Below are 20,912 nucleotides of genomic sequence, written 5' to 3'. Positions count from 1 at the left end.
CATGATTATCATTAAGGCAGTGACTCAGCATACTTTTCCATCCTTCCAGCCACTGTGAACATATAACACAGGTGGCCATGGCCCAGTGCACCAACAATGAAAATCTTGCTTACTGCACTAATGCTAGATTACCTTATAAGTAACTTTGCATATAGGCTGCATTTTCTGCTTTGTTCCAAGGCTGACTGTGAGCAGGAATATGATGCACTCTTTCGAGAACTCTGTATGAAAATAACACAGAATCATTAATGATAGGAAAGAATTGTATTGAGAGAATATGACTTGTGTATGGACCAACAAAAAAGAACATAAAAAGTGTGAAAATGTAAACTGCAGGAATGTAAAAATGGGTTTTGCTGTGTATGGTGTCTTCTGCTATACTAATTGTTCTACCATAGTAAGAGAATTGACTGTCTGTGCAAGCTGAATTGTAATGAACTGGGTGCACTTCCTTTGTTAAAATTGAAGGTCAGCTTATAAGTAGTGATCCAAGAGTTGATTCTCTCCATGTCATGATTTGATATATTGTTTGATTGCTTTTTTTTTTTTAAATCTGTAAGACATGTACTTGCATCACACGATAAAAGATGGCTTAAGAATCATATGCTACAGTTAAGTCCAGTAGTTAGTGTATATTAGGGAAAAGAACATAATACTGAAAGCAATGGAATGCTGTATCATTAATTTCATAATTTCTTAATTTCCACTGATGGAAATGCTAGGTGTTACATCTTGAAGCTCCAGGCTGTGAGGATATTCTTCACATAACAAAAACTGAATGATTCAACTTTTATTTGATTTGGAACTGATATCCTTCATCTGTGTGGGGTGTGACACCCCACCCCCACCCCCTCCCCTTCCCCCTCCAACCAGTGCCATGGGCATGGATACACTCATGTATTCATTGTGACATGTAAGCAAACAGCCTTTGAATGTCATCTTGACAAATTTTTCACCATGACAGAAACACAGGCTGGTTAAGGACCTGAATATTTCTCAATTTATGATATGAACTGCAGTTCTGTTTTACATTATCCTGCTGGAATATGCCATATGGTTCCTGATCATAAGTGATATTAAACGTCCTTACAAAAATTACCAAATCACTCCTGTTATCCTGTTCAATAGCTCCCTACACCACAATTCCAGGAGTGTCAGAGGTACAGGACTCGAGAATAATTCCTTCCCTTGACCTTTAGTCAAGTTGTGCAGTCTGACTACCATAAGCACAAGCAAGACTCATTGTGAAACACCCAGAATGCAACTAATGTCCCAGATGAGTCGGAGAGTGTGCAAGTCTCTCTTGTCTGTTAGTTTATTAAAAACATTGTCCTAAAAGGTCAAAAGATCCTAGAAACATTTCTCTCATAACTGTATGTGAAACATCTGCCAAGTATTCCTCAGTAAACAAATTTGCCTTATCACCATACTTCGTGGAAACCATACATGCCATGGATAAGTGTTTAGTAAATGACTATGAGCCTGTGGAGACTGAAACATACCTCACAGCGTTAATTTGTAATTTACTGAAATAAAGACAAATACTTTTTGACACAGGTTAATATTTAAGATGGAACAACATTTCATGTACTTGTTGAAATAAATTGGCAAAGTATTCAAATTTGTATCTGAGTAATTGCACAGTGCCATGAAGGGTGTTTGAGACATGCTGTATGGTGACTAGTAGCACATGAGACAATTCTAAATATAATATTTGCTGTTGTTTATATACATCATGGTGACTACTTTTCTTTGCAGAAAAATATGTGGTGATTTCTCATGTGGAACTGTTAAAATACATATTGCCCTTTGGATAGAAGAATGCTAAATAGAACTTCCTCTATCTGACTCCCCAGATGTCACATAGCCCCACAAAGATAGTCAGTAACATGGAGGACAAAAAGTTAGATCTTATACTGAATACGAAGTAGTCAAAGACAGAATAAAACAATTCTATTTGCATTCAAAATAGATGAAAACATTTTTTACATGCTGTGAAAATTTATTAGACAAGTTGTTTTGTATTCTTAGATATGTCTGTTCTTGCCCACTTACATTTGTTCTGTATCAACTTTGAATATTCATCAGTGTAATGGTTTTTCTTTCATGTTACAGATTTCACATCATCCTCCAGTGTCAGCATTTTATGTAACCAATCGGAGAGATGGATTCTGCATCAGTGCCTCAATTTTAGCAAAATCAAAATTCTATGGTAAGAACTAAATATATGGGTGGTGAACATATTTTAACTGTTTTTTTTTTTTTTTCAGTCATGCTTCTGGATTTTGATGCAGAGATTTGGCTGCATGTGCTTAGATAGTAAGTGTACGTTTATCACAATAGTCACTGTAATCTCCAACCCCATTACTTAATTGCTGCTTGAGCTGCAACCACAAAACCCTGCATATACTTGACAGCAAATACTGTGTGCTGTTGTTTCACTTGCAGAAAGCCCATCAAAAACTAGAAAGGAAAGGAAAGGAAAGGAAATAGAGAAAAAGTGTTGATAGCTGGCATAGCTGAGTAACATAATTTTCAAGTAACTTCCAAATACTATTATTAAATCGTAGTGAGTATTTCATAGCTATCCGTACTGTGAATTTTCTTGCCCGTATGTCAATCTTTGCTGCTAACTATGTGCGTAAGTAGACATCTTGGATATTTGGGAATCCAGCTGGATGTTTGCGTCATTCTCGCTCCATATTTCAACAGCGTGCCTCGCTGTCTTCTTCAGGTGCTACCTGAGACTGGTCCTTGGGTCGATCGAGTCCAGTATTTATGCCTGGGAGGAGCTGGGCGTTCCCTAATCGGTCTGCGCCGAGTCGAGTGTTCCATCCGTGGTCCGCGCCCGACAGACTCGGCTTCAACAGACCCCTCCAGTCGCGGATGTTCCGACTGCCGTCGGCGTCCGTTTTGGCCGTCCTCAACGGTTTTGGTTGTCATCTGAGGTGTGTCAGACCCGATCTGAGATGTTGGGTACTCTATCTCATGACTGTTACTATGATTTCCACTTCTGTTTCGTGCTGGGCGCACCCTAATCGGTCCGCGCCGCGTCGTGTGTTCCGTCTGAGGCCCGCGCGCGCCAGATGCGGCTACATTGTCCCTCTCTGATTGCCGGTGTTCCCTCCACCGTCTGTGCCCGGCCTGGCCGTCTTCTGAAGTCGAGTTCATAATCTGGGGTGTGTCAGATCTGGTCTCTAATGTCCAACACCTTGTCTCACGGCTGTTCTCTCGGTCTCCACTTCTATTTCTTGTAGAATTCCAGAGCGTCCTACGTTGAGTTTTCACAAGCTCAAGCACTGGATTCCAGGCAGTGCTGATTTGGTATCCCGAGTCACGGTTGATTAGATTGTCTGTGACCTTAATCTCAATGGCTACTTTAATGACACTGTCCCAAAATCTTGAGGTCTGTGTCACAATCTTGGTGTCATTGTAATCCATTAAATGACCAAGTTCCAGACAATGCTCTGCTATGGCTGATTTAGTTGCCTGCCTGAGTCTGGTATGTCTCTGGTGTTCTTTACACCTGATGTCCACAGTTCTGGTGGTTTGGCCAATGTATGACATCCCACACTCGCATGGTATGTTGTAAATACCTGGCTTGCGTAGCCCCAGGTCATCTTTTACATTCCCCAGCATAGCCCCAATTTTGGTGGGTGGGCAAAATATGCTCTTGATGTCATATTTCTGGAGAATCCTGCTGATCTTGGCAGAGATAGGACCGGCGTATGGCAGGTATGCCATCTTCTTTGCCTCTTCTGGTTCTTCTTCTGGATCCTTTGGCTGGTTGGCAGGTTGAAGTGCCTTCTGGATATCTCTAGAGGAGTATCCACTCCTGCTGAACACTGAGTGTAATTGTTCTATTTCTGTGGCCAGACTATCAGGATCTGACAGAGTTTGTGCTCTGTGGACCAGTGTTTTGAGCACTCCATTCTTCTGTGCCAGATGGTGGCAACTGCTGGCTTGTAGGTACAAGTCAGTGTGTGTAGGTCTGCGGTACACACTGTGTCCAAATGTGCAATCTGCCTTTCTCTTCACCAGAACATCCAAGAACGGAAGTAATCCATCCTTCTCCATTTCCATTGTGAACTGAATGTTCGGATGGCAAGAGTTCAGATGTAGCAGGAACTCATCTAACTTCTCTCTACCATGGGGCCAGACGACAAAGGTATCATCCACATACCTAAAAAAGCACTTGGGTTGATATATGGCTGAAGAGAGTACCTCCTCTTCAAACCTTTCCATAAATAGGTTGGCCACCACTGGTGATAGAGGGCTGCCCATCGGCACCCCTTCTGTTTGTTCATAAAATTGACCCCCATATACGAAGTATGTCGAAGTCAGTACGTGCCTGAATAGGTCAAGGAGAGCCCCATCGAACTTCTCCCCAATAAGCTCAAGTGATTCCTTCAATGGTACCTGTGTGAAGAGAGAGACCACATCAAAACTAACCATGATGTCTGTGTCTGTGATGTGTTGCTCGCCCAGTCATTGCAGGAGATCCTCTGAGTTCTGGATGTGATGTGCACATTTACCCACATGTGGTGTCAACATCATCTTCAGGTATTTCACAGTAGGGTAAGTTGCTGCACCAATATTGCTGACAATAGGTCGCAGTGGAACCCCATCCTTGTGAACCTTGGGGAGTCCATAAAGTCTATGTGGTGCTGGCACTTTGGAATGCAGCTTCTTGAGGACTTGTTAAGGCAGTCCTGTCTTTTTGTCCACTTTCTCTGTATGGTCGCTTGCTATTGACCTGTATGTAGGATCCTCCAGAAGTTGTTGCACCTTTCAGTCGTATTCTATTTTCTTTAGGATAGCTGTGGAGTTCCCCTTGTCTGCGGGCAACACCACAATGCTGTCATCCTCCCGGAGTCGCCTCAGTGCCACCCTTTCATCACCTGAAATGTTGGATTTGGGTGGCTTGGTCTTGGTGAGCGCGTTGCAGGTCTCTCTTCGGATCTCTTCGGCCACACTAGAAGGTAGCGTGTTGGCCACTTGCTCAACTGCACTGATGAAGGCTGTGACAGGCACGTTTCTAGGGGTCCCTGCAAAATTGAGGCCCTTGCTAAGTACTTTTAAGGTGGTCTCATCGAGCTGCTTGTCACTTAGATTGTACACCGTGCGTGTGTCCCCAGTCTGTTGCACCTTGTTGTTGAGGCGCTCAAACTTGGCTAGTTGGCGTGCCATTGACTTCTTGCTGGTGCATTCTGCTAGAGACCAGGAGGCACCGTCAACCTGGTCCCAGTCTTGAGTGGTCAAGGAAGCTGCTATAGTTAGGTGAAGATACAGCAACTCCCTGGACGTAACATGTTGACACCACATATGGGTAAATGTGCACATCACATCCAGAACTCAGAGGATCTCCTGCAATGACTGGGCCAGCAACACATCAGACACAGACATCATGGTTAGTTTCGATGTGGTGTCTCTCTTCACACGGGTACCAATGAAGGAGTCTCTTGAGCTTATTGGGGAGAAGTTCGATGGGGCTCTCCTTGACCTATTCAGGCATGTACTGACTTCGACATACTTCCTATATGGGGGTCAATTTTACGAACAAACAGAAGGGGTGCCGATGGGCGGCCCTCTATCACCAGTGGTGGCCAACCTATTTATGGAAAGGTTTGAAGAGGAGGTACTCTCTTCAGCCATATATCAACCCAAGTGCTTTTTTAGGTATGTGGATGATACCTTTGTCGTCTGGCCCCATGGTAGAGAGAAGTTAGATGAGTTCCTGCTACATCTGAACTCTTGCCATCCGAACATTCAGTTCACAATGGAAATGGAGAAGGATGGATTACTTCCGTTCTTGGATGTTCTGGTGAAGAGAAAGGCAGATTGCACATTTGGACACAGTGTGTACCGCAGACCTACACACACTGACTTGTACCTACAAGCCAGCAGTTGCCACCATCTGGCACAGAAGATTGGAGTGCTCAAAACACTGGTCCACAGAGTGCAAACTCTGTCAGATCCTGATAGTCTGGCCACAGAAATAGAACACTTACACTCAGTGTTCAGCAGGAGTGGGTACTCCTCTAGAGATATCCAGAAGGCACTTCAACCTGCCAACCAGCCAAAGGATCCAGAAGAAGAACCAGAAGAGGCAAAGAAGATGGCATACCTGCCATACGCCGGTCCTATCTCTGCCAAGATCAGCAGGATTCTCCAGAAATATGACATCAAGAGCATAATTTGCCCACCCACCAAAATTGGGGCTATGCTGGGGAATGTAAAAGATGACCTGGGGCTACGCAAGCCAGGTATTTACAACATACCATGCGAGTGTGGGATGTCATACATTGGCCAAACCACCAGAACTGTGGACATCAGGTGTAAAGAACACCAGAGACATACCAGACTCAGGCAGGCAACTAAATCAGCCATAGCAGAGCATTGTCTGGAACTTGGTCATTTAATGGATTACAATGACACCAAGATTGTGACACAGACCTCAAGATTTTGGGACAGTGTCATTAAAGTAGCCATTGAGATTAAGGTCACAGACAATCTAATCAACCGTGACTCGGGATACCAAATCAGCACTGCCTGGAATCCAGTGCTTGAGCTTGTGAAAACTCAACGTAGGACGCTCTGGAATTCTACAAGAAATAGAAGTGGAGACCGAGAGAACAGCCGTGAGACAAGGTGTTGGACATTAGAGACCAGATCTGACACACCCCAGATCATGAACTCGACTTCAGAAGACGGCCAGGCCGGGCACAGACGGTGGAGGGAACACCGGCGGACCGATTAGGGAGCGCCCAGCACGAAACAGAAGTGGAAATCATAGTAACAGTCATGAGATAGAGTACCTAACATCTCAGATCGGATCTGACACACCTCAGATGACAACCACAACCGTTGAGGACGGCCAAAACGGGCGCCGACGGCAGTCGGAACATCCGCGACTGGAGGGGTCCGTTGAAGCCGAGTCTGACGGACGCGGACAACAGATGGAACATTCGACTCGGCGTGGACCGATTAGGGAACGCCCGGCTCCTCCAAGGCATAAATACTGGACTCAATCGACCCAAGGACCAGTCTCAGGTAGCACCTGAAGAAGACAGCGAGGCACGCTGTTGAAATATCGTGCGAGAACGACGCGAACATCCGGCTGGATTCCCGAATATCCAAGATGTCAACAGATCGCTGAGAAAGCATGAAGAATTACATGTGAGTAAGTAGTAATCACTTCCTTGTCCTGTTTAGTGAACAAAAATATTCTCCTTTGTTTCATAAATTTTCTTTGTAAGAAAAGAGGCACTAATACTGCAATGGTCTTGTGGTTAATAAAATCTTCTTAGTCTTCATGACATGTGAAGTTGTTAAAATCCCATGAGCTTCAGCCGAGTATTTCTGAGTCATTGCCAAGTTGTAACTGACTTCCATGTCATTAATGACCTAATCATTGTGTAGTCATGCTGCAACAGTGACGTCACTAGTGCTCAGCCCATTTCAAAATATGACAATATTTTCATCCCATATTCCCACACCCATTTCAATCTTGCCAGGGTTGAATCTAAGTTGCTGACTGCCATCTTTATTGAGGGTGTTTCCTGAGATTGAAATTATAATCTTCTCCAGTTGCTATTCTGTCCAAGAATTCATCCAGTCTTGTAATGACAGATATGATGCTTTTTGCAATTTAGTGTCATTTTTTTAAAGTGTCTTCTGTCACAGCTGAATTCAGAGGATGGCATAGGCATAAACACGTCTGTGTTCTATCTCGCATTGCTCCACAGTGCACAGTGTGCACTGTTTGTCTGGTGTAATAGTAATTTTACCTATGCTGGGCATTATGGTTGTTTTCCATTCACCCTTCCAATTATCTTTGAAGCCTTTCGCTGTATTGATAATTAATTTTTGGGGTATTTTTATGCTTTCTCATAGATTATTTCACTTTTTGCATCTCCCTTTACACCATAATAATAATAATAGGAGTTCTGGCAATAATAAATAATTGCCATCCATTATGTATTTTTGGTGTATCTTCCATTTAGAACTGAGAATTTCATTGATACAAGTACAGTTTCTGGTTTCTTAGTTTTCCACTTTCAGTTCATTATGAGTATTACTGCTGCTGATAAATGGAAGTAATTCACATATTTTACCCATTGTGTTATTTCAGTTGACAGAGAGAGAGAGAGAGAGAGAACAAATCCCAATTACATCTCTGGTTTAGCCCCTCCATCCTGCCCAAAACAGAACTGATGTATTTGTGTTTCACTTTGAAGAGAGCAATGTTTGAAGCTTTCAACAATTACTGTAGAAGGCTATTATTAAAACGTGTTTGACAAAACACAAAGAAATTCAGGTTATATGTGAAGATTGTTGCTGTTGGTGGTATCAAAGTTAGTGTCCAGACACTCGTAAGTGAGACAGGGATGAAACTGAGGGCAGCAAAATAACAGTAGAACTGCTGAACTCGGGTTTTCAAGTGTTCGTTCACAAATGAAAACCCAGGAGTATTGCTTGTATCTAACTCTTGCACCACTACAAAATTTGTTATAGGTATCAGTGCCAGTGGTGTTGAGAAACAGCTGAAATCACTAAAATTGACCAAAGCTCCAGTGCCAAAATGGGGTACCTATCAGATTCTCTACCAGATTTGTGGCTGAGATATCCTCTCTCTCTTAACTATAATCTACTATACATCCCTCAAAAAACTGTTCCCAGTATTTGGGAGAAAGTGCTGGCCACACTCATGTACAAGAAGGGTAGAAGAAGTGATCCACAAAACTTTCCTCTATTATCCTTGACATCTGTTTGTAATAGAATCTAAGAACATAGTCTTACCTCAAATATAATGAGGTATCTCGAACAGAATGACCTCCTCCATGCCAACCAGCATGGAATCTGAAGATAGTGATTGTGTGAAACCCAAGCCATTTCAGAGCAGTCAGGTAGATGTAGGACTTTCCAATTTCTGAAACACAATAGACTCAGTAGCACAGCTATGCCTGTTATCAAAAGTACAATTGTTTGGGGTGTCAAGTGAGTTTTGTGATTGGGTTGAGAATTTTTTAAGAGTGGGTGCAGCAAGCTATCTTAGATGGAGAGTAACTTTGGGTGTGCCACAGGGAAGTGTAATATGACCCTTATTGTTCATGTTAAATATTAATGACCTTGTGTACAATATTGATAGTATCCTCAGACTTCTCATTAATAATAAAACTCTAGGTAACCTCTTAAGCAACATTTTGAACAGTCGGTGGTTTAAAGTACACCAAGGTGAAAAGAAGAGTACTCAGTGATGAGTTACCTCAAGGTTCTGTTTTTGCTCTGGTGTTGTTCAGTCTCTTCACCTGCTGAATTTTACCTGCTGGAAATTCCATTATGCAGATGACCTTGAAATTTCATGTCAGAGTGAAGTACCTTCTGAGTGTGAAGAACACTGAACAAACAGCCTCACTAAACTTTATGAATATTTTCAGACATGGTGACTTAGAACTAATGTTTCTAAAACAGAAGTGTGTCTTTTCTACCTCTTTAATCACTTAGCACCAGCAAAGATCACCACACAGTTTGCTTGTCTTGGCATAGTCAAATATAATGATATGTCAAAATACTTTGGGGTAACATTAGACAGAAAACTGATAGGAGATAAATACCTCTACACCACAGCTAAGAAGATACAAACACGAGTGACCCTGATGAGGAAGCTGGCAGGTAGCACATCGGGAGCAAATACGTCAGTTCTCTGAGGAGAACCCTGTGCATTGGTATACTCTGCAGCAAAGTTTTTGCTAACCACTTTGGCTCCATAGCATTCACATGAAGAAAGTTGATGTTCATGTGAACGCTGCTAGGAAAACCATTAGTGGCACAGTCAGTTCTGCCCTACAAGCTGGCTACCAATACTATCAAACACATATCCAGCTCATCTCCCTCGAAAGGCAGCTCTCTACAATATTTGCCAGCAAGTTTCGAAAAATGAGTCAATTCCTCATCATGAAGACTTACTTCCACTGCCTAGAAACACCTCAAATCTGGAAGACCTGTATATGAAGGAGTCCAAATGCTCTCCACTGGGCTATATAGTAACACTGAGTGGAGATGTGAGTGTCAAGCCAAATAAAGCCAGAATTATGAACTTATTGACTACCCAGTTGCTACAGTTCCGGGCTCCTATCATCTGAGGGAGGTGTGGGTACAGCTTAATGGACACTGAGCTGAAGAAGGTATGTGCAAATACAACATGCACAAGTGGCACTCTTGCACTGACAGTACATGTGACTTTGGTGGCATTCAGAAAGCAAGTCACATTGTGAGTGAGTGTCCTAACAGACGATTACCTGGTGGTATCAAGAGTCAATGAGGCGCTCTACTGGGTTGAGTCTTGAGACATTCATGTGTTGTCTTGGCCGTCTGATATTTATATAGTGTAAATAGTTGCACAGGTGAATTTTTTTGTTTAAAATTGTTGACGATGACGGTGATAACCAGTAATTAAGTACTGTGTAAATAGTTGCACAGGTGAATTTTTTTGTTTAAAATTGTTGACGATGATGGTGATAACCAGTAATTAAGTACTGTGTAAAAGAAGCTGCACAAATGTTCTATCAGATCTTGGAAAGACTAGCAACTTGCTTTAAATGACCAAAAATGTAGAATTTTGCACTTCAAAAAATGAGATGATAGTGCATCCTATGACTACAGTTTCAGAGATTCACAGTTAGAATCAGTCAACTCATATTAATACCTGGATGTAGCACTTGGTAGGGATATGAAAGGGAGTGATAACACAGGCTCAGTCATAGAGAAAACAAGTGACAGAATTTGGTTTATTTGTAGACTGCTAGGGAAATTCAATCAGTCTACAAAGCAGATAACTTGCAAATCACTTGTGTGGTCCATCCTAGAATACTGCTCAAGTGTGTGGGACCTGTATCATGTAGGACTAACAGGGGATATTGAACGAATACAGAGAAGTCACAGGTTTGTTTGACATATGGGAGAGTGTCACAGAGATACAGGAGAAAATGAACTGGCAGATATTCAAAGATAGATGCAAACAGTCCCAAGAAAGCCCACTTACAAAATTTCAATAACTAGCTTTAAACAATGACTCCATAAATATACTGCTATCCTCCATGTATTGCTCCTGTAGGGATTATGAGTACTAGACCAGATTAATTACAGCACACACAGAGGCATGTAAACATTCATTTCTCCCACTCTCCATATGTATATGGAAGAGGTAGAAGTGCAGAGTATAGATTTAGATTAAGATAACTTGTTGTCAATTGTCAGTCCCCAGAGTCCGTATTTCTTAGCAAACTTGGCAATAGGGTCCATGTGTGTGTTGTTACTGTGTCAGTAACTTTACCAATCCTTATTGTTGGTTATTCACTGATATTAGTAGAGGAAACTAACATGAATGAATTAGGACTGGACAAGTTTATAGATGTATTCTCTGATCTTGTACATATCTACAAATCAGCTTAGAGTCATCTAGTGGTGATTCAGAGAGAAAACACAGTATAGGTACTGAAGATGATGAGCAGGTTGGTCCAACAGATGGTAATGTAAACAACAGTAACATGCAGTAAAAGTCAAAAGGTGCATCATTATTTGTATTCAACAAGAATGTGGGGTTGAGATTTAGCTTGTATAATTTTGACGTTAGTGCACTTATTCATTTGTTCACCCTCACACTTCTGAAGAGCTTATTCTGTTGGTGGTTGAACAAAGGAATGTATATCCAAGACAGGAAGTGAAAAAAATGTTTGAGGAGAACATCAGCTTGGCTCTTAAGGGTGAAGGGATAGAGTTGATTATGAATTGAAAGTGTTTCTGAGACTGTTGCTGCACGTGGGACATAGGATTCCATAATGTATTAGATTGACAGTCTTTTGAAACAGTAACATTTTGGCAATTTTTTATGATGATGAATAAATTTAAGCAGTTATTGAGATGCCACACTTCTCAGATAATTCATTAAAATCCATTAACCAACTCAACAAAATTAAACCTGTTGAAAAGCAATGTATGCGGTAGTTATATTCCAGACAGGAAGTTCTGCATTTGTGGATTGAAAGTTTAGCAGTGTAGTTGTTAATTTTTCATGTATTGTGCCAGCTTTATTAACTCTGTGAACTAATTTATGCAGTTCTCAAAATAAGACAAAGATGCCTGGTGCACGTGGAATTGTTGTACACATGATGGAAGCCTACTTGAAACAAGGATGTGTGCTTTATGTGGACAATTTTTTATAGCTCTGTAGCCTTGACAAAACTACTTACTTGTAAAAGCTATGTATGCGGAATATTACATAACAACAGAAAGGCTAACCTAAAATAATTAATTGTTCTGCCTTCTGCGGCCAGTAACTTGAGCAGTACAATACCCAGAAAATTTTCGCGTTAAGTATAATAACTGGTTGCTCTGAAACTAAAGAAAGGTCAAATGGTATGGTAAAGAAATGACAGCATATTTATTTGGCCATCAGAATCTGATTCCTGGTTACCTGAAGAGGCAAAAATGGTATGAGGATTTTTCCACCTGGCTCACAATGCCGTGGTTTTCCTGCCTGCAGTGTTCTTGAACCATGGTTAGGTGTTTCAAATTCATTTCACTGATCCAAAACTCAAAGAAGGGCAGTATAAATAGTCACAGGCTTGTTTGATCCATGGGCAAGCATCGTGAAAGCACCCACTGTGGTTTAATTTTCAAATTCAGGGAATGGTGAGGGAAAAGATATTGTTACGCACTCGTTCGAAAAAGGAATGCGCATATGTTGATGGGCAAAAGTTAGTAGAAATTCGTGCATCCGTAAGATCAAATCACGAAGCATACAACGTACACTTTCATACCTTAGGGAAATATCTTGCCGAGAACGCGAGAAAATTATGGTCTTAAATACGATCACTAGTTGGGATGAAGGCTTCTATCCAGTCACTTTTCATCCAGTCGAGGGTGAAGATGTTGTTGTTGTGGTCTTCAGTCCTGAGACTGGTTTGATGCAGCTCTACATGCTACTCTATCCTGTGCAAGCTTCTTCAAAAATGGTTCAAATGGTTCTGAGCACTATGGGACTTAACATCTGTGGTCTTCAGTCCCCTAGAACTTAGAACTACCTAAACCTAACTAACCGAAGGACGTCACACACATTCATGCCCGAGGCAGGATTCGAACCCGCGACCGTAGTAGTCGCGCAGTTCCGGACTGCAAGCTTCTTCATCTCCCAGTACCTACTGCAGCCTACATCCTTCTGAATCTTCTTAGTGTATTCATCTCTTGGTCTCCCTCTACAATTTTTACCCTCCACGCTGCCCTCCAGTACTAAATTGGTGATCCCTTGATGCCCCAGAACATGTCCTACCAACCGATCCCTTCTTCTAGTCAAGTTGTGCCACAAACTCCTCTTGTCCGTAATTCTATTCAATACCTCCTCATTAGTTATGTGATCTACCCATCTAATCTTCAGCATTCTTCTGTAGCACCACATTACGAAAGCTTCTATTCTCTTCTTGTCTAAACTATTTATCATTCATGTTTCACTTCCATACACGGCTACACTCCATACAAATACTTTCAGAAACAACTTCCTGACACTTAAATCAATACTCGATGTTAACAAATTTCTCTTCTTCAGAAACGCTTTCCTTGCCATTGCCAGTCTACATTTTATATCCTCTCTACTTCGACCATCATCAGTTATTTTGCTCCCCGAATAGCAAAACTCCTTTACTACTTTAAGTGTCTCATTTCCTAATCTAATTCCCTCAGCATCACTCGACTTAATTCGACTACATTCCATTATCCTCGTTTTGCTTTTGTTGATGTTCATCTTATATCCTCCTTTCAAGACACTGTCCATTCCGTTCAACTGCTCTTCCAAGTCCTTTGCTGTCTCTGACAGAATTACAATGTCATCGGCGAACCTCAAAGTTTTTACTTCTTCTCCATGGATTTTAATACCTACTCCGAATTTTTCTTTTGTTTCCTTTACTGCTTGCTCAATATACTCATTGAATAGCATCGGGGAGAGGCTACAACCCTGTCCCACTCCCTTCCCGACCACTGTTTCCCTTTCATGCCCCTCGACTCTTATAACTGCCATCTGCTTTCTGTACAAATTGTAATTAGCCTTTCGCTCCCTTTCAGTGCTCTGTCAAACTCTTCACGCACTATCATATCTCCCATTTCATCTTCATCTACGTCCTCTTCCATTTCCATAATATTGTCCTCAAGAACATCGCCCCTGTATAGACCTTCTATATACTCCTTCCACCTTTCTGCTTTCCCTTCTTTGCTTAGAACTGGGTTTCCATCAGAGCTCTTGATATTCATGCAAGTGGTTCTCTTTTCTCCAAAGGTCTCTTTAATTTTCCTGTAGGCAATATCTATCGTACCCCTCGTGAGATAAGCCTCTACATCCTTACATTTGTCCTCTAGCCATCCCTGCTTAGCCATTTTGCGCTTCCTGTCGACCTCATTTTTTAGACATTTGTATTCCTTTTTGCCTGCTTCACTTACTGCATTTTTGTATTTTCTCCTTTCATCAATTAAATTCAGTATCTCTTCTGTTACCCAAGGATTTCTACTAGCCCTCATATTTTTACCTACTTGATCCTCTGCTGCCTTCACTATTTCATTCCTCAAAGCTACCCATTCTTCTTCTACTGTATTTCTTTCCCTCATGCCTGTCAATTGTTCCCTTATGCTCTCCCTGAAACTCTGTACAACCTCTGGTTCTTTCAGTTTATCCAGGTCCCATCTCCTTAAATTCCCACCTTTTTGCAGTTTCTTCAGTTTTAATCTACAGTTCATAACCAATAGAGTGTGGTCAGAGTCCACATCTGCCCCTGGAAATGTCTTACAATTTTAAAACCTGGTTCCTAAATCTCTGTCTTACCATTATATAATTTATCTGAAACCTTCTAGTATCTCCAGAGTTCTTCCATGTATACAACCTTCTTTCATGATCGTGAATCAAGTGTTAGCTATGATTAAGTTATGCTCTGTGCAAAATTCTACCAGGCGGCCCATGACTATTAAATGTTTGTCTCCCTTCACTACCTGAATAATTTCTTTTATCTCATCATACATTTCATCAATTTCTTCATCATCTGCAGAGCTAGTTGGCATATAAACTTGTACTACTGTAGTAGGCGTGGGCTTCGTGTCTATCTTGGCCACAATAATGCGTTCACTATGCTGTTTGTAGTAGCTTACCCGCACTCCTATTTTTTATTCATTATTAAACCTACTCCTGAATTACCCCTATTTGATTTTGTATTTATAACCCTGTATTCACCTGACCAAAAGTCTTGTTCCTCCTGCCACTGAACTTCACTAATTCCCACTATATCTAACTTTAACCTATCCATTTCCCTTTTTAAATTTTCTAACCTACCTGCCCGATTAAGGGATCTGACATTCCACGCTCCAATTCGTAGAATGCCAGTTTTCTTTCTCCTGATAACGACGTCCTCTTGAGTAGTCCCCGCCCGGAGATCCGAATGGGGGACTATTTTACCTCCGGAATATTTTACCCTTGAGGACGCCATCATCATTTAATCATACAGTAAAGCTGCATGCCCTCAGGAAAAATTACAGCTGTAGTTTCCCCTTGCTTTCAGCCGTTCGCAGTACCGCAACAGCAAGGCCGTTTTGGTTAGTGTTACACGGCCAGATCAGTCAATCATCCAGACTGTTGCCCCTGCAACTACTGAAAAGTCTGCTGCCCCTCTTCAGGAACCACACATTTGTCTGGCCTCTCAACAGATACCCCTCGGTTGTGGTTGGCCCTACGATACGGCTATCTGTATCGTTGAGGCACCCAAGCCTCCCCACCAACGGCAAGGTCCTTAGTTCATGGGGGGGGGGGGGGGGATGAAGGTGAAGATAAAAGGCAGCAAAAGGAAAGCTGAAGTTAAATTTCACATTTAAGAAATCATACATGCTGTAGGATCATACAAATGTACCTCATTTACTGTTGTGCAGACTCCTGCATAGGATCCATTGAAATAGGTATACACGGCATAGAGCAGCAACTGAAAGAGTTTAAAACAAATAAGTCACCAGGACCACATGGTATTTCAGTTCAGTTTTACAGAGAGTATTCTGCGGCATTGGTCTCTTACTTAGCTTGCATTTATAGCGAATTTCATGCCCAGTGCAAAATCGAGAGTGACTGGAAAAAAAGTCCAGGTGACTCCTATATACAAGAAAGGTAAAAGAACAGACCTGGGCCATTAGAGGCCAGTATCCTCAACTTCAGTTTTCTGCAGAATTTTTGAACACCTTCGGAGTTCATATTTAATAAATTTCATTGAGACAGAAAAGCTTCTGTTACCAAATCAGCACAGATTTAGAAATCATCTCTCATGCAAAACTAAGCTTACCTTTTCTCACATATCATACAAACCATGGATGAAGGGTAACAGGCAGATTCCATATTCCTAAATTTCCATGATATGCTGTGACGTGGTGCCCTACTGCAAACTTTTGATGAAGGTCCAAGCATGCGGTTTAGGTTGAGAGATATATGAGTGGCTCAAAGACTTTTCAAGTAATAGAATCCAGTACATTGTCCTTGACAGTGAGTGTTCATCAGCGACAAAGGTGTTGTCAGGAATGCCGCAGGGGAATGTCATAGGACCCTATTTGTTCTCTGTATACATAAATGATCTGTCAGACATGGCAAGCAGAAATTTACAGCTGTTTGCTGGTAATGCTGTGGTGTGCAGGAAGGTGTTGTCATTAAGGGACTGTGAAAGTATACAGTATGACTTGTACGGAATTTGTAGTTGGTGTGGTGAATGGCAGCTTATCCTAAATATAGAAAAATGTAAATTAATGCGGATAAGTAGGAAAAACAATCTTGTGCCATTCAAATACAGCATTTGTAGTGTGCCGCTTGACACATTCACATTCATTAAATATCCAGGCATAACATTTCAAAGTGATAAGAAATGGAATGAGCATTTCAGGTTGGTAGTAGGGAAGGTAAATGCTCTGCTTCATTCTATTGGGAGAATTTTGGGAAAGTGTAGGTTATCCATAAAGGAGACTGCATTTAGAACACTGGTGCAACCCATTCTTGAGTACTGTTAGATTGTTTGGGATCCCCACCAGGCACAATTAAAGCAAGACATCACACCAATTCAGGGATGTACTGCTAGATTTGTTACCTGTAGGTTTCATCAGCATGAATATATTACAGAGATGCTTCGTGAACTCAAATGGGAATCCCTGGAGGGAAGACTATGCTCTTTTTGTGAGGCACTATTACAAAAATTGAAAGAAGCAGCATTTGAGGCAGACTGCAGAACCATTCTACTGCCACCAATATAAATTTCACATAAGGGCCACAAAGATGAGATGCAAGAAAGTAGGGCTCACACAGTGGCTTTTACAGAGACTTGTCACTCTATTTGTAAGTGGAACAGTACCCTCCATCATGCACCATATGGTGGCTTGCGAAGTATTTATGTAGATATAGAGGTGCTGAGAAAAATTTTTAATGGCAGATACTTGAACATAAACACAAACTAAACCTGCAAAGCCTACTTACAAAGTTTCAAGAGCCAGCTCCGAGTGAGGACTATAGGAGTGTACTACAACCCCCTATGCATCTCTCCTACAGGGACTGCAAAGACAAGATTAGACTAAGGTATTAAAGCAATCATTCTTCCCACGGTCCTTATGCAAATGGAACAGGAGATGTACCCTTTGTCATATAGTTCACAGTGATTTACAGAGTATAGATGTAGATACAGAAACAGCATTACTGTACTTATTCCTCTGAGCCTTTGTGCTATTGTGGCTACGTGCTATTATATCCTGAAGAACAGTTACAGCAGCTGGGGTGACCTTGAAGCTTAAAATTACTGCATGAAGTGCCACAGTGCTTTAAGAGGCTGAAATCATATCTGAGAGGAGCAGTGTGTGTTGTATGTGTGCATGCGTATGCAAGTGCGTTTGGGATGTGTGGATGTGTGCATGCATGCATGCATAATCTTAGGTGTGTATGTGCTCAACAAAAGGGTGGTAAATTAAATTGTTGGAAATGTTGTCATGTTTATGAGGTGTGTTCATAAGGAAAGGTACGAAACAACACTGTGGGTATAACTGAAATCTTTATTCAAAAGTAATCACAAGTGGCCTGAGCACAACTATGTCACTGTCTCATGAGCTGAACAATTCCCTGTTCCCAGAATTCCTGTGGCTGTGACAACAGGAGTCATTCCTCCACTATGTCTTTCACTTTCTCCCACATGAACTTGGCCATTGCACTTTGTGTGACGTTATAGATGTGTGGACACATGTTATCATGGAGCAGAATCACCCCTTCCATGTGCAGCCCAGGCCATTTGCTCCTGATTGTCTTGCATTAGGCTATGAAATGTCACAGTATATGTCACTGTTAGGGGTTTTTCTGTGCTCAAGAAATTTGATGAGTATTGGACCTCAGACATCGAAAAAGTCAATGAGCATCACTTTGCCTGCTGAGGGCGTGGCTTTCAATTTTTTAGGGTGAGGTGATGACACTACATTTGTGTCTCTAATTGTGTCACTAATTGTGTCACTAAGTTATCCCAAAGCAGCATATGCAAATTTCAAATGGTTTGGTTGTTATTACATTTTATACCTTTTCATTTGAACACTTCTCATAGTTATTTTGCAAGCCTGTCTTTATCTTCGAATTTATTCTGTAAATTTCTAATCACATGCTTTACTTTGTCGTACTGTCTTTAACACTTTCATACTGGGTGCACAAACTGTGGTGGTACTAATGTAACAGAACTAACCATGTATTCAAAGAATAGCTTCCATTTCCATGAGATGAGATTGTTTCTATTGTGTCCTTAAAGTCATCAATAGCATGCTTCAGACATGCTACTGTTGTGCATAATCTATGATCATACATTTGCTTGTGAGAAGATACAGTGCTCAACCTATAAGTAAATTGCTTCAAATACTTTATAAGTAATGTGCACAATGTTCTTAACAAACGGGGCTGTTGAATGAGATTAGTCTTAGTTTCATGTAGGCTGTTCTTTTCCTTCGACTCTTCACTGCATCAGCCTGCAGTTTTCAAGGCAGTAACGCATGCTAGGGAAGTACACTGAAAAAAATTCACACATTTGTAGTTAAACATTACAGCCTAATTCTCACTTAACTGCAAACAACTAGAAGACGTGTAGTTTTAATCAGTGGAAGCTTTAATTTTGCTATTTTAGAGATTTCTGTGTTACCAGCTACTGTGTAAATGTTAGCAGCATGGTTAAAGTCTCTAAACAGTGCTTTTCAACAGGCTTCAGGATCAGAATATCAATTTTGTATTAAATGATTGAACACTGCATGTATGTAAAATGTGTATTCATTTCTTGCCTGTTGTAGTATGGCAATATTGCATGTTTTTGAACACATCTTATAATACTAATTAGTCTATCAATTTAAAAAAAATTCATTTACTCATTAACAAGATGGTTATTGTTTCATAATTTTTTAAATTCCTGTCAAAGCATTCAGTGCTGCATCAAAATTTCAGTTACAAAGTTTGTACTAGAATATTGCATAACTGGCACAGTAAAATAGGTGGAGATAAAATGCCAATTAATGTGCTATTTTCTTTTTCTGTCATCAGTACACAGAAGAGGAATCCTTTCACATAATACTTTTGTCTTGATTTGTTTCCAACACTTTAATAGTGACATAATTACTCATTTATTGATTATAGGGAATTCTACATCAGCTATTTTAGATGGAGTGGCTGTTCTAACATTCCTTCCACGTGGTGAAGACTATAGCATTACCATACCATATGCACATTGTAAAGGTATCCTCATGGGAACACTAACTATGGAATTGGGTGGGAAGGTCACAATAGAATGTGAAAAAACAGGATACCGCACTGAAATTGAGTTCAAATTGAAGGTTGGTGTTATCTTTTTTAACGTTACTATAAAAATTATTTTTCGTTAAAGTATTATGAAAATAATTGTAGGAGACAGTCCAAAAGTTTTGTTGGCTGTGAAGTAATAACTAACACTTCTGGTGTTTGTATTGCATTGTAAAGCACCAATGTAACCTTTTCTGCATTACTGATGGTGAAAATCTGCAACACAAAGAAGGATACATGTGACTGAAATGAATTTCATTTAACTTATTAGATGTATGGTAATAGATAAATCATTAGGATTACAAAACTATACACAATCTCTGACTTCAAGACTTTTGCATGGTTTGAAGCTTCCACATGATGAAAACAGAGCCTTAAAATTAATGTTAATGTCAAAGAATCAGAGTGTCCACATATATAGCTGGGGAATGCTCTTCCGTGTGCTTTGTGTAAGAGCGCATAGAGAATAAATATTAGTTGCTGGAGGCTTGTCATGAACAAATTGCTGACAAAGCCATTCCTCATCAACCTTCCTCTTGTGTGTGTGTGTGTGTGTGTGTGTGTGTGTGTGTGTGTGTGTGTGTGCACGTAGCTGCCTGCCAGAGTGTAGAAGATTTTTGTGCATTTCCCGCTACATGTACCTATGCATTATTCTACTAACATGTGGCATGTGGATTTGCCTGGAAGATGGGCAGTACTTCACCCTATAAAACCTCCATAATTAGTGTTTCCTCTTACTACTGTGTAGAAACAGAAATTGCTTGTTTTGTCCAGTGGCACTGTACTGCTCAACAATGCAGGCTGCCTTACAGTGGTTACCACGGTAGCACCTGACAGGCCATCCCTGTAGCACAGATTGATCATGACCAGTCAAATACTACAAACTTAGTCTGTAGGCTCAGACTCAGCCACACCCAACACAGTGCTCCACCACCACCACCACCACCACCACCACTGTGGACAAAAGTGTAAAATTCATTATGGTCACTAAAACAGGATGATAGCCATTGTGTGTGATGGTCACAGCACAAGGTGCAGTGTGTGTTTGTCA

At 41.0% G+C, this 20,912-nt stretch overlaps 1 protein-coding gene across 1 annotated transcript in view; it reads left to right on the top strand.

The window, feature by feature from the left end:
- LOC126248708 (oxysterol-binding protein-related protein 8) overlaps positions 1–20,912 on the top strand; it is a 211,432-nt gene that overhangs the window by 137,219 nt on the left and 53,301 nt on the right. The window contains exons 12-13 of the mRNA XM_049950002.1: positions 2,116–2,212; positions 19,700–19,896. Of these exons, the coding sequence (XP_049805959.1) occupies positions 2,116–2,212; positions 19,700–19,896 (294 nt within the window). The remainder of the gene's footprint in view (positions 1–2,115; positions 2,213–19,699; positions 19,897–20,912) is intronic.

This window comes from Schistocerca nitens, chromosome 3 (genome assembly GCF_023898315.1).
Source record: "Schistocerca nitens isolate TAMUIC-IGC-003100 chromosome 3, iqSchNite1.1, whole genome shotgun sequence".
Lineage (NCBI taxonomy): Eukaryota > Metazoa > Arthropoda > Insecta > Orthoptera > Acrididae > Schistocerca > Schistocerca nitens.
This window is presented reverse-complemented; position numbering and strand designations above follow the sequence as displayed.